The sequence below is a fragment of the Salmo salar genome, chromosome ssa20, assembly GCF_905237065.1.
Source record: "Salmo salar chromosome ssa20, Ssal_v3.1, whole genome shotgun sequence".
Taxonomy (NCBI): domain Eukaryota; kingdom Metazoa; phylum Chordata; class Actinopteri; order Salmoniformes; family Salmonidae; genus Salmo; species Salmo salar.
Genome location: NC_059461.1, coordinates 46,281,154 through 46,295,067, shown reverse-complemented (window position 1 = coordinate 46,295,067; position 13,914 = coordinate 46,281,154). Strand labels below are relative to the sequence as shown.

Sequence of the window (13,914 nt, the reverse complement as noted above, 5' to 3'; positions counted from 1 at the left end):
CAAACAGATCAATATTCATTACTATGTCACGTTTTTAATAAGAAACTCATTTGCAATGCACTCTAACTCAGAATGTATTGTATACTGTAGCAAATAACTAGCAATTTATCAAGCCTTAACAGAGACAATATCATGATTAATCTGCCAATAAGGACACTAGTCTACTGTTAACCTATTAGTAACCTCAGAACAATGGCTGCAGTGAAAATCACTCTGTAGCCATTACCATGAACTATTACCAATATTCTTTGCTTAACATCACTGCCTTGCAGGGAAAACCACAAGCAGCAAGCAGCAAGGAGCCCACCAACATATCATCAATCATACATATATCATATAAAGGCACACAAAAAGCAAATACATACCTGTGAGAATGAAAACAAATAGCATTAAATAGAAATGACTGCTCATCCTGTTTATACCAGAACAGGTGAATATTCTTCCCTCAAAAAAGTGTTGCTTGCAAACCCTGCTTGCTATTAATCCAACACAGGTGGGAGCTGTAGTTTTGTAGATATACAGCCAGTGTGATCACATACGGAGAGCTTTGTCCTCGACTCATTTCATTTTGATACATGGATTAGATTTCGGTGACATGTACTGTAAACAAGTAACAAGCTCCAGGTCTCCTCTCTCTTCAGTCATCGTGCTGCTGATACATTCATAGGTATCCCTTTTCCTACTGTTGCTCCATTTCTAAGATGGCATTATTAAAGAGAGAGCGAGAGACACACACAACCAGACACACACACAACCAGACACACACACACACACACACACACACACACACACACACACACACACACACACACACACACACAATTGCCCTTTTAATTAAACTCATGGTTGTAATCTTTACATGATTGGCAGTGATGCAAAGCTGTTAACAAGCATGCAGTGTAATGATGCATTTAGAGCAGGGGGTCCTCCATGCCATAGATAGAATATATATCCTCAAGCTGTGTACCCAGTGCCAGGGCTTATAATCACATGAACAGCCCTAAACCACAGGAATATACGCTATCATCCTAATCCATTTTCCCCAAACACATCCAGTATATTAATGCTCTTTAAAATCAATGTCAAATGTGAGCATTTCAGCCATTTCCACACATGATTAATATACAGTCGTCTCCAAAAAGATAGGCTCCGTTGATAAAGATGAGCAAAACATTTTGGAAAAGTATGTTATTTTACACGAATACAGTTGCTCAGATAAAGATAGTTTGTAGGTTAATTAACAAGTAATATTTTTTTCTCAAAAGCATAAGGGTCAAAATAATTGGCACCCCTGTTGTCAAAGTAGTTACAAGTTTAGTACTCGGTCCAGTATTCCTAGCACACAATGACTACATCAAGCTTGTGACTACAAACTTGTTAGATGCATTTGCAGTTTGTTTTGGTTGTGTTTCAGATTATTTTGTGCCCAATAGAAATGAATGGTAAATAATGTATTGTGGCATTGATGAGTGAGAAAGTTACAGAGGCACAAAAATAATACGGCCAAGACATGCTAACCTACCTATTATTGGTAATGGTGAGAGGTTAGCATAACTTGGGTGTATGATCTTTGTGCTTCTGTAACTTTCTCACTCATCATCACTCATAATTCATTCAATATTATCCGTTATCATGGTAGCATCCACAATAATGTTTAGAAACATATTCTATTCTCAATTTATAATAAAAATGACTAAATACTAAACTTAGTGGTGACAATGTTCTCCCCTATCTTTTTGAGAATACAAATATTACATGTTAAACAAAATCTTTCTCTGAGCAATTGTATTAGTATAAAATAAAATTCTCAATATTTTTGGAAATTGAGAATACAAAATAGCTCAGTATTTGTATTATTTATTTTATAAAGTATTCTTTGCTCCTCTTTATCAAGGGTGCCAATAATTTTGAACCCCACTGTATGTTAGGAAATGGCTGAGTGATGTACACTGAGTGTACAAAACATTAGGAACTCGTTTTCCAAGACATAGACTGACCAGGTGAATCCACGTGAAAGCTATGATCCCTTATCGATGTCACCTGTTAAGTCCCCTTCAATCAGTGTAGATGAAAGGGCGGCGACATGTTAAAGAAGGATTTTTAAGCCTGGAGACAATTGAGACATGGATTGTGTACAGTATGTGTGCCATTCAGAGGGTGAACTAGCCAACTTGACGTAACTGAACACTGCTAATGTTTATGACCTTGTTTGTGTACAAAATGCAAAGAACAACTAAATCCAATTAAAAATAATGACGTTTTTTTAATAGCGTGCACTCTGCTTAGCTATCCGAACATCTTAAACGCTGTTTGAAGTTAAACTTTACATATTAAGTATTACGCCAGCTGGGAGGGAGGAACTTTTTAATTTATTAGTTAGTGTTTCATAACAGAAAATTAAAAACCATGCGTGAGGCTTAGCTACATTGTCCTTGGGCAACCTGTCATAATACACAACAGAACACAGGGGGGTACATGGGAATATAAAACCGTGCTACAATAAAAAAGGCTTAAGAAACAGCTACTTCAAACAATGTCCGCCTCGGGATATGTTAAGCGTGATACGCTGAATGAAAGGTGTCATTTCCAAATGGCATATGTGAACTTTGTTTTCACGCACAAGAAAGGGATATAAAAAGACTGGGAGTCTTTTTTGGGGTCGGTTGGAGAGACTCATGTGATCAGCTTCATACAGGAGTGGAGTATCTCCAATCCGTGAAGTTCTCTGAGTTTTGCCATATGCCTAGAAACAAAAACAGAAAAGATTCATGTAAGCAAACATAATGATATCCCTCTAGGTTGACCTTTGGGTGAACCTATTCTATTCTTTTCACTCCCCTGAATTGGATGTTGTCATGGGAAGTCAAAAGAGGAGTAGAGACACAGAGCAGACTCCTTTAATTTATACGGTATTCTGCCTCTTTTCTGACACTTCGAGGTTAAACGTGTTTCTACCATCGCACATCAGTTGGGACAACAGTTACATCCATATCAGCAGGGTAGAACCAACTTGCTGAAGGCTGCTGTCTACTGCACCACAGAGTTTAGTAGGAGGATATACAGTGCCTTCAGAAAGTATTCACACCCTTGACTTATTCTACATTATTGTGTTACAGTCTGAATTCAAAATGGATTAAATAGCTTTTTTTTTATCACCCATCTCCAAACAATATCCCATAATGACAAAGGGAACACGTTATTTAAAAAAAAATTAACAAATTTACTGAGAATGAAATACAGAAATGTTAGAATCACCCTTTGGCAGTGATTACAGTGGTGAGTCTTTCTGGGTCAGTCTCTAAGAGCTTTGCACACCTGGATTGTACAATATTTGCACATTATTCTATTCACAAAATTCTCCATGCTCTGTCAAGTTGGTTGTTGATTATTGCTAGATAGCCATTTTCAAGTCTTGCCATAGATTTTCACGGCGATTGAAGTCAAAACTTTACGCTTTTTATTCAGGACATAAAGTTCCTTCTTTGGCAATTTTTTTGCAGTGTCTGTAGGAAAGCAGACTAAACCATATTTTCCTCTAGGATTTTGCCTGTGCTTATAACTGTATTCTGTTTCTTTTTATGCTATGAAACTCCCTAGACCTTACCGATGACAAGCATACTCATAACATGATGCAGCCACCACCATGCTTGAAAATATGAAGAGCAGTACTCAGTGATGTTTTGGATTTGCTCTTTGTAATCAGGACAAAAAGTTCATTTCTTTGCCACATTTTTTGTAGTATTACTTAAGTGCCTTATTGCAAACAGGATGCATATTTTGGAATATTTTTATTCTGTACAGGCTTCCTTCTCTTCACTCTGTCATTTAGGTTAGTTAGGTGGAGTAACTACAATGTTGTTAATCCATCCTCAGTTTTTTGCTATCACAGCCATTAAACTGTAACTGTTTTAAAGTCACCATTGGCCTCATGGTGAAATGTCTGAGCGGTTTCCTTCCTCTCTGGCAACTGAGTTAGGAAGGACACCTGTATCTTTGTAGTCACTTACTGTGTGAAGTAACAATGTTTATGTAACCACGTCCATTTGACTGACATCGGACCCCGAGTTGATGAGTACCTGGAGAGACTTGGACTAGTCGCCCCACAGCAGGTTGGCATGGAGAAGGGGGCGAGTAAGGGGAGAAGAACAATTATCTTTAAGACCCACCAGAGTACTCACTCCAACGAATGAGCTGGGTCTCTTGAAGGGACAGGTAGACACATAATGACCGACAGAACCACAATACAGACAACTCTGGATGTTCAGTCTGCGTACGCGTTCGGCTGGAGGCAGCCTAGCCCTGCCGAGCTGCATCGGCTCGGAAAGAGGCAACTCGGCAGTCTTCCGAGGCTCTTGGAGGAACTCGGGTAAGCTCAGAACTTATCAGGGACTTCCGGAGTTCATCAGATGCAAGGTGGGATCCTTGAGTGAGGAATTGGGACCGCAATCAGACCCCTTCTCCCTCCTACGTTCCCGTAACCATCCATCGATCCGGATGGTTAAGACGATGAGTGAGTCGAGCTCCGTTGGTAGTTCCTGGGCTGCAAGCTCATCCATTACCCCCGCCGATAATCCGTGCAGGAACGTGTCGAACAGCGCTTCCGGGTTCCAGGTACCCTCTGCTGCCAGCGTGCGGAACTCCACCGCATAGTCTGCCACACTGAGGGAGCCCTGCCAAAGCTGGAGTAACTTCCGGGCAGCCTCTCTCCCGGACACCGGAGCCTCAAAAACCTTCCTCACCTCCACCACAAATACCTCCAGACTGAGGCTGACGGCGGACTGTTGCTCCCACACCGCCGTGGCCCAGGCAAGTGCCCTCCCGGACATCAGCATAATAATGTATGCTATCTTCAAGCGGTCCGAGGGGAACGAAGAAGGCTGCAGCTTGAAAACGAGGGAGCACTGGGAGAGAAAGGCCCAGCAGTTTCTGGAATCTCCATCGTAGCGCTCTGGAGAGGTAAGCAGGGTTCCTGGGAAACCGGGGTGACGGCGCTACTACCAGCCGGGTTACTGAGGGGCTGGGAGGTTACCATCATGGTAGGCTGCCTAATAGACAGCACACGGAAGGAATTGCTCCCACAAAGCGTACAATGCTAGGTCGTGACGTTCGGCCACGTCCTGGAACCCTTCCATCAGACCACGAAGCATCTCCTAGTGTGTACCAATGGTGGCTCCTTAGGAGGAGATGGCGTAGTGGAGCTGGTCCAAGTCTGCTGGGTCAGTCATGGCCAGTTCGTACTATCAGGAATACAGTAACAATGTTTATGTAACCACAGGGGCAGGTAAACGACAGGTTAAGGCAGGCAGGGGTCGATCATCCAGAGCAGTGGCCAAGGTACAGGACGGCAAGCAGGCTCAGGATCAGGTCAGGCAGAGGTCGGTAATCCAGAGGTGGAGCAAAGGTACAGGACGGCAGGCAGGCTCAGGGTCAGAGACAGGCAGTGGTCAGCCGGGCGGGTACAGGGTCAGGACAGGCAAAGGACAAAAACCAGGATGAGAAAAAGAGAGACTAGGGAAAAACAGGAGCTGAGACAAAGCGCTGGTAGGCTTGAACAAACAAGACGAACTGGCAAGAGACAGAAAACACAGGTATAAATACACAGGGGATAATGGGGAAGATGGGTGACACCTGGAGGGTGGTGGAGACAAAATACAAGGACAGGTGAAACAGATCAGGGCGTGATACACCATGCTCAAAGGGATATTCAATGTCTGCTTTTTTTATTACCAATAAGTGCCCTTCTTTGTGAGGCATTTGTGAGGCATTGGTCTTTGTGGTTGAATCTGTGTTTGAAATTCCCTGCTCGAATGAGGGACCTTACATATAATTGTATGTGTGGTGTACAGAGATGAGATAGTCATTAAAAAGTCATGTTAAACACTATTATTGCATACAGAGTGAGTCCATGCACATTATTATGTGACTTGTTAAGCACATTTTTACTCCTGAACTTATTTAGGCTTGCCATAAGGTTAGAGCGTATGGCCAGTAACCGAAACGTTGCTGGATTGAATCCCTGAGCTGACAAGGTAAAAATCTGTTGTTCTGCCCCTGAACAAGGCAGTTCCCCGGGTAGGCTGTCATTGTAATTAAGAATTTGTTCTTAACTGACTTGCCTAGTTACATAAAGGTTAAAAAAAAAGGAAATAAGAAAGGGATTGATTACTTGACTCAATTCACATTTCAGCTTTTCATTTTTAATGCATTTTGTTAAAATGTCTAAAAACATCATTCCAATTTGACATTATAACTTTAAAGGGATACTTACTCGCTTATTTCCACTCACAGTATTTGCAGGCAAACGAGAACAGAGCAGCATAAAGAATGAGCCAGAGGTTGACACACTACCTGTACGTAAGAGTATTAGGACAAAGTGAATAAAAAAAGAGTACTTGGATTTTTTGGGGGGGCACGGAGAGTACTTTAAAAACCTGAAATATCCTGAGAATAAAGTCTAAATAAAATAGCGTGACTAAAGTGACAATATTTCGAAAATAAAGTGGCAATATCTAGAGAATAAAGTGACAATATTTTGAGAATAAACCCAACATTTTATTTTCAGAATGGTTCCCTGTTGCTGTGTGCGCCACCGTTAAAATACCTTAATTAGATGACCTGGTGAAACTATACTTTAGAATTGGCTTTAGTAACAAGAAAATCCTTGCTCTTTTAGCACATACTACCCATATTATTATAAGTATTAGGACCTGGAAGAGGTTGTGCCAGAGATAGGGTCTTTTCAGAAGGAGGAACCACACAGACTTGGATGGTTAAATACATAGGTAGAGATGGGTGGGCTGTGTGTGTATGTAGGTGTGTGTGTGTGTGTGTGTGTGTGTGTGTGTGTGTGTGTGTGTGTGTGTGTGTGTGTGGGGGGGGGGTAGTACTACTCTTCAAGCATGGTGATGGCAGCATCATGTTATAAGTAAATACATATTTAACAGGCGTACTGCGCACACACACACACACACACACACACACACACACACACACACACACACACACACACACACACACACACACACACACACACACACACACACACACACACACACACACACACACACACACACACACACACACACACACACACACACACGGTATCCCCAAAGCAATACCATTCTAATGGCCATGGTGCATTGTCAGGACATCGAATCAAGTTCTCTCTCTTGTTACCGTTACTGACTGCGAAGAGAAATGGAGTTGCATGCATCAGTCCCTTTCATGGTGCCCTTTGAATTCGCTACAATGTTGTTCTTTATCCCATACGTATGTCAACACCTTGCATAGTATCTTAGAGAGTAACAGTTAGACCAGTAGCCTATATGTCGAAATTAAGGTTACATTTGTGTGTAATGGCATGGTGTTTTATGTACATTTCTAATGAAGGCTTCTCCGCAGAAGCGACAGTTACAGGGATGATAAAAACAGCTTGATTGCATTTACATTTACATTTTAGTCATTTAGCAGACGCTCTTATCCAGAGCGACTTACAGTAGTGAATGCATACATTTCAGATTGCCTTAGCAACATCAGGGAAACTGGGCAGAAGAGAGTGCTGCTTAAAATACAGCAGTTCTGCAACATCAGTTACATACTGTAACTGTATAGGAAGCTCTGGGGACAAGTCGTCTGGATACTGAACAGCCAATAAATTGGCCGATGCAAACAGATGATTATCTTTAGCTGACAACACTTCTTGAGGGCTTGAACAAAAAAAGCAGATTGCGATTTTGTTCATGCCGGTGAACTTGCATTTGAATTGTGTATCTTAGCATGCATCACTCAAGACTAAGTTTAAAATGTGTGCAGCGCAATGGATATACACTGCTCAAAAAAATAAAGGGAACACTAAAATAACACATCCTAGATTTGAATGAATGAAATAATCTTAGTAAATACTTTTTTCTTTACATAGTTGAATGTGCTGACAACAAAATCACACAAAAATAATCAATGGAAATCCAATTTATCAACCCATGGAGGTCTGGATTTGGAGTCACACTCAAAATTGAAGTGGAAAACCACACAACAGGCTGATCCAACTTTGATGTAATGTCCTTAAAACAAGTCAAAATGAGGCTCAGTAGTGTGTGTGGCCTCCACGTGCCTGTATGACCTCCCTACAACGCCTGGGCATGCTCCTGATGAGGTGGCGGATGGTCTCCTGAGGGATCTCCTCAAAGACCTGGACTAAAGCATCCGCCAACTCCTGGACAGTCTGTGGTGCAACGTGGCGTTGGTGGATGGAGAGAGACATGATGTCCCAGATGTGCTCAATTGGATTCAGGTCTGGGGAACGGGCGGGCCAGTCCATAGCATCAATGCCTTCCTCTTGCAGGAACTGCAGACACACTCCAGCCACATGAGGTCTAGCATTGTCTTGCATTAGGAGGAACCCAGGGCCAACCGCACCAGCATATGGTCTCACAAGGGGTCTGAGGATCTCATCTCGGTACCTAATGGCAGTCAGGCTACCTCTGGCGAGCACATGGAGGGCTGTGCGGCCCCCCAAAGAAATACCACCCCACACCATGACTGACCCACCGCCAAACCGGTCATGCTGGAGGATGTTGCAGGCAGCAGAACGTTCTCCACGGCGTCTCCAGACTCTGTCACATGTGCTCAGTGTGAACCTGCTTTCATCTGTGAAGAGCACGGGCGCCAGTGGCAAATTTGCCAATCTTGGTGTTCTCTGGCAAATGCCAAACGTCCTGCACGGTGTTGGGCTGTAAGCACAACCCCCACCTGTGGACGTCGGGCCCTCATACCACCCTCATGGAGTCTGTTTCTGACCGTTTGAGCAGACACATGCACATTTGTGGCCTGCTGGAGGTCATTTTGCAGGGCTCTGGCAGTGCTTCTCCTGCTCCTCCTTGCACAAAGGCGGAGGTAGCGGTCCTGCTGCTGGGTTGTTGCCCTCCTACGGCCTCCTCCACGTCTCCTGATGTACTGGCCTGTCTCCTGAAAGCGCCTCCATGCTCTGGACACTATGCTGACAGACACAGCGTAGTGTCCAGAGCTGCACTACCTGAGCCACTTGTGTGGGTTGTAGACTCCGTCTCATGCTACCACTAGAGTGAAAGCACCGCCAGCATTCAAAAGTGACCAAAACATCAGCCAGGAAGCATAGGAACTGAGAAGCGGTCTGTGGTCACCACCTGCAGAACCACTCCTTTATTGGGGGTGTCTTGCTAATTGCCTATAATTTCCACCTGTTGTCTATTCCATTTGCACAACAGCATGTGAAATTTATTGTCAATCAGTGTTGCTTCCTAAGTGGACAGTTTGATTTCACAGAAGTGTGATTGACTTGGAGTTACGTTGTGTTGTTTAAGTGTTCCCTTTATTTTTTTGAGCAGTGTATAATGCACAATGTCTCAGTAATGACTGTCTTGGTTGGCAATACTCGGTATAGAAAACAGTCGTGCCGGCAACCTGGACCTACAGGCCGTGATGAAAACATTTGCCCACAGAAAAGCAAGGTGATGCTGTCGCATACTGTAGCTACTGTAGGCCTCAAGATAGAAAAAAGAAAGAGACAAGTACAGACACAGACACAGACACAGAAAAGCAGGAAGGAGGACTTCAGGAGACCAGAGAAGCCTCTGAAGTTGGATTTAACTTAAAATTGGATTTAATTTACCTTGAAACCTGTTGAGTTCAACAATAAATAGTGGCTTAATTTATCCTAAAGTCGACTACTTTTTTCCTCATTGTTAGGCTTTTGATGTGTAATTTTTATAAAGGTTTATAAACAGCAGTTAATTAGGAGCTACATACGGAATATAGCCTAGCTGTAGATAGTAGGCTATACTGCATAATAAAACAATCCCTAGTAAGCAAGTGTTTTGAGGGTGAACTGACTATAATTTGGGATTAATAGACTGGTTTGACGCACAACAATGTTCTATCCCAGCTGGGAGAGAGTGTCGGGATGGCTCATGTCATGCAGGGTCAGATAGGCTATATAGGACAGTTGTATATTCCCAAAAATATTTTGGTACTGTAGCTGATTAGTATGCTGTTGCATCGAAATGTGTATTTTACAATCGTCAATGTTTGAATTTCCAACTTTAATTACAAGTAATTACATTATTCCTGCTAGCCAGCTGTCTAAATGGCAGCATAGCTTTGTGTGTATAACTTTGTGAAATGTTAGACTTAACATGACAAAATTACAGCCAATTGGCATCCCAATAAACATTTATACATTAGCTAAAGCAAAGCTATGGCTACGTGCCATGGCACCACAGAAAGCCTATCATCAATTCGTTAGGCAGCCGCATAGACATTTCACAATTTCAGCACCAATAAAGGAAATCTGAGGAAAATGCTACAGAAATTCTATCAACACATCTATTGTGCTACACGCGCATCGAGGACTCTGGAGCATTGCTACTCTCCCTTCCGGGACGACTACAAGGCTCTCCCCTGCCCTCCCTTTGGCAAATCATATCACACCTCCATTCTGCTCTTCTCCAACCATAGGCAAAAACGTAAGCAGGAAGCACCTGTGGTAAGGATTGTTCAACGTTGGTCTGACCAATCGGGAATATATTCTTCAAGATTGTTTTGATTACGCGGACTGGGAAATGTTCCAGAAATAGTATCGATGTATACACGGACTCAGTGACTTTGTTCGATTAGAACTTATCCAAACCAAAAAACGTGGATAGATGGCAACATTTGAGCAAAACTGAAAGCGCAAACCACCGCATTTAACCATAGCAAGGCGACTGGGAACATGGACGTGTACAAACAGACCAGCTATGACCTCCGTAAGGCAAAGAGGCAAAACAACATTCAAGGTACAAAGTGGAGTCGCAGTTCAACATCTCAGATATGAGACATATGTGACAGGGACTCCAGACAATCATGGATTATAAAGGGAAAACTAAACTAAAGCTAAACACCTTCTTTGCCTGCTTTGAGGAAGTGAGTAAGTCATTCAGGCGTTAACCCTCGCAAGGCTGCCAGCCCAGACGGCATGCCAAACCGCATCCTCAGACCATGTGCAGACCAGCTGGCTGGAGTGTTTACGGACATATTCAATCTCTCCATATCCCAGTCTGTTGTCCCCACTTGCTTCAAGATGTCCACCATTGTTCCTGTACCCAAGAAAGCAAAAGTAACTGAACGAAATGACTATCATAGCACTCAATTCTGTCATCATGAAGTGCTTTGAGAAGCTAGTTAAGGATCATATCACCTCCACTTTACCCGACACCCTAGACCCACTACAATTTGCATACCGCCCCAACAGACCCATGGATGACGCAATCGCCATTGCACTGCACACTGCCCTATCCCACCTGAACAAAATAAATACCTATGTAAGAATGCTGTTCATTGACTACAGCTGAGTATTCGAAACCATAGTGCCCTCCAAAGCGCTAAGCTCAGGGCCCTGGGTCTGAACCTCGCCTTGTGCAACTGGGTCCTAGACTTCCTGACCCATGACTGATTGGCCACTCACGTCGCCAACTCAATCATCAAGTTTGCTGACGACACAACAGTGATAGGACTGATTACCAACAACGACTAGACAGCCTACAGCGAGAAGGTGAGAGCCCTGGCGGAGTGGTGCCAGGAAAATAACCTCTCCCTCAACGTCAACAAAATGAAGGAGCTGATCGTGGATTACAGGAGAAAGCAGAGAGAGCATTCCCCCACTCGAGAGGGTCAAAAGATTCAAGTTCCTTGGCGTGCACATCACTGAGGACCTGAAATGGTCCCTCCACACCGACAGCATGGTGAAGAAGGCACAATAGCACCTCTTCAACCTCAGGAGGCTGAAGAAATACAGCTTGGCCCCTAAGACTTCTACAGATGCACCATCAAGAACATTCTCGGCTGTATCACCACCTGGTAGGGCAGCTGCACCGCCCGCATCCGCAGAGCTCTCCATATGGTGCTGCGGTCAGCCCAACACATCACTGGGGGCACACTGCCTTCCCTCTAGGACATCTATAGCACCGGGGGCAAAGGTAGGCCAAGAAGACCATCAAAGACCTCAGTCACCCGAGCTATGGCCTGTCCACCCCGCTACCATCTAGAAGGCAGAGACAGTACAGGTGCATCAAATCTGGGAACCAAAGAGAACAGCTTCTATCTCCAGGCCATCAGACTGTTAAACAGTCACTCCTAACCAGCCTCCACCCAGTACCCTGCCCTGATCCTTAGAGACTGCTGCCCTATGTACATAGAGTCATTGAACACTGATCACTTTAATATTTATATACTGTTTTACCCACTTCATATGTATACTGAGTCAAAGTATCCAAAACATTAGGAACACCTATATAAGAACGGCTGTAAACACGTTCTTTATGAATATACTGTCCATACCGTCTATAAAAAAACATTATACATACAGTACCAGTCAAAAGTTTGGAAGCACACCTCCTCATTCAAGGGTTTTTCTTTATTTTTTACTATTTTCTACATTGTAGAATAATAGTGAAGACATCAAAACTATGAAATAACACATATGGAATTATGTAGTAACCAAAAAAGTGTTAAACAAAAATATTTTTGATTCTTCAAAGTAGTCACCCTTTGCCTTTGATAGCTTTGCACACTTTGGCATTCTCTCAACCAGCTTCATGAGGTAGTCACCTGGAATGCATTACAATTGATAGGTGTGCCTTGTTAAAATTACATTTGTGGAATTTCTTTTGGGCCAATCAGTTGTGTTGTGACAAGATAGGGGTGGTATACAGAGAATAGCCCTATTTGGTAAAATACCAAGTCCATATTATGGCAAGAACAGCTCAAATAAGCAAAGAGAAGCGACAGTCCATCATTACTTTAAGACATGAAGGTCAGTCAATGTAGAAAATTTAAAGAACCATCAAGCGCTATGATGAAAATGTCTCTCATGAGGACTGCCACAGGAAAGGAAGACCCAGAGTTACCTCTGCTGCAGAGGATAAGTTCATTAGAGTTACCAGGCTCAGAAATTGCAGAGGAGACTGCGTGAATCAGGCCTTCATGGTCGAATTGCTGCAAAGACACCACTACTAAAGGACACCAATAAGAAGAAGAGACTTGCTTGGGCCAAGAAACACGAGCAATGGACAATAGACAGGTGGAAATCTGTCCTTTGGTCTGATGAGTCCAAATTAGAGATTTTTGGTTCCAACCGCTGTGTTTTTGTGAGATGTAGAGTAGGTGAACGGATGATCTACGCATGTGTAGTTCCCACCGTGAAGAAGGAGGTGTGATGGTGTGGGGGTGCATTGCTGGTGACATTGTCAGTGATTTATTTAGAATTCAAGGCACACACCAGCATGGCTACCACAGCATTCTGCAGCGATCCTCAATCCCATCTGGTTTGTGCTTAGTGGGACTATCATTTGTTTTTCAACAGGACAATGACCCAACACACCTCCAGGCTGTGTAAGGGCTATTTGACCAATAATGAGAGTGATGGAGTGCTGCATCAGATGACCTGGCTTCCACAATCACCCGACCTCTGCCCAATTGAGATGGTTTGGGATGAGTTGGACCGCAGAGTGAAGGAAAAGCAGCCAACAAGTGCTCAGCATATGTAGGAACTCCTTCAAGACTTTTGGAAAATCATTCCAGGTGAAGCTGGTTGAGAGAATGCCAAGAGTGTGCAAAGCTGTCATGAAGGCAAAGGTTGGCTACTTTGAAGAATTTCAGATATAAAATATATTTTGATTTGTTTAACACTTTTTTGGTTACTACATGATTCCATATGTGTTATTTCATAGTTGTGATGTTTTCACAATTATTCTACACAATTATTCTGTTGAAAATAAAGAAAAACACTTGAATGAGTAGGTGTGTTCAACCTTTTGACTAGTACTGTATATTCCGGACACTGACATTGCTCGTTCTGATATTTCTTAATTTTGGAATTATGTGTGTATTATTTTGTATGGC

General features: G+C 43.0%; 1 protein-coding gene across 2 annotated transcripts in view; it reads right to left on the bottom strand.

Moving 5' to 3' along the window:
* Window positions 1–2,238: 2,238 nt before the first annotated feature.
* Window positions 2,239–13,914, bottom strand: part of ttc12 (tetratricopeptide repeat domain 12) — a 45,821-nt gene continuing 34,145 nt past the window's right edge. For both annotated transcript variants that reach the window (XM_045703443.1, XM_045703444.1), the window contains one exon: window positions 2,239–2,743. In XM_045703443.1, the coding sequence (XP_045559399.1) occupies window positions 2,674–2,743 (70 nt within the window). In that variant the 3' untranslated portion in view covers window positions 2,239–2,673. The remainder of the gene's footprint in view (window positions 2,744–13,914) is intronic.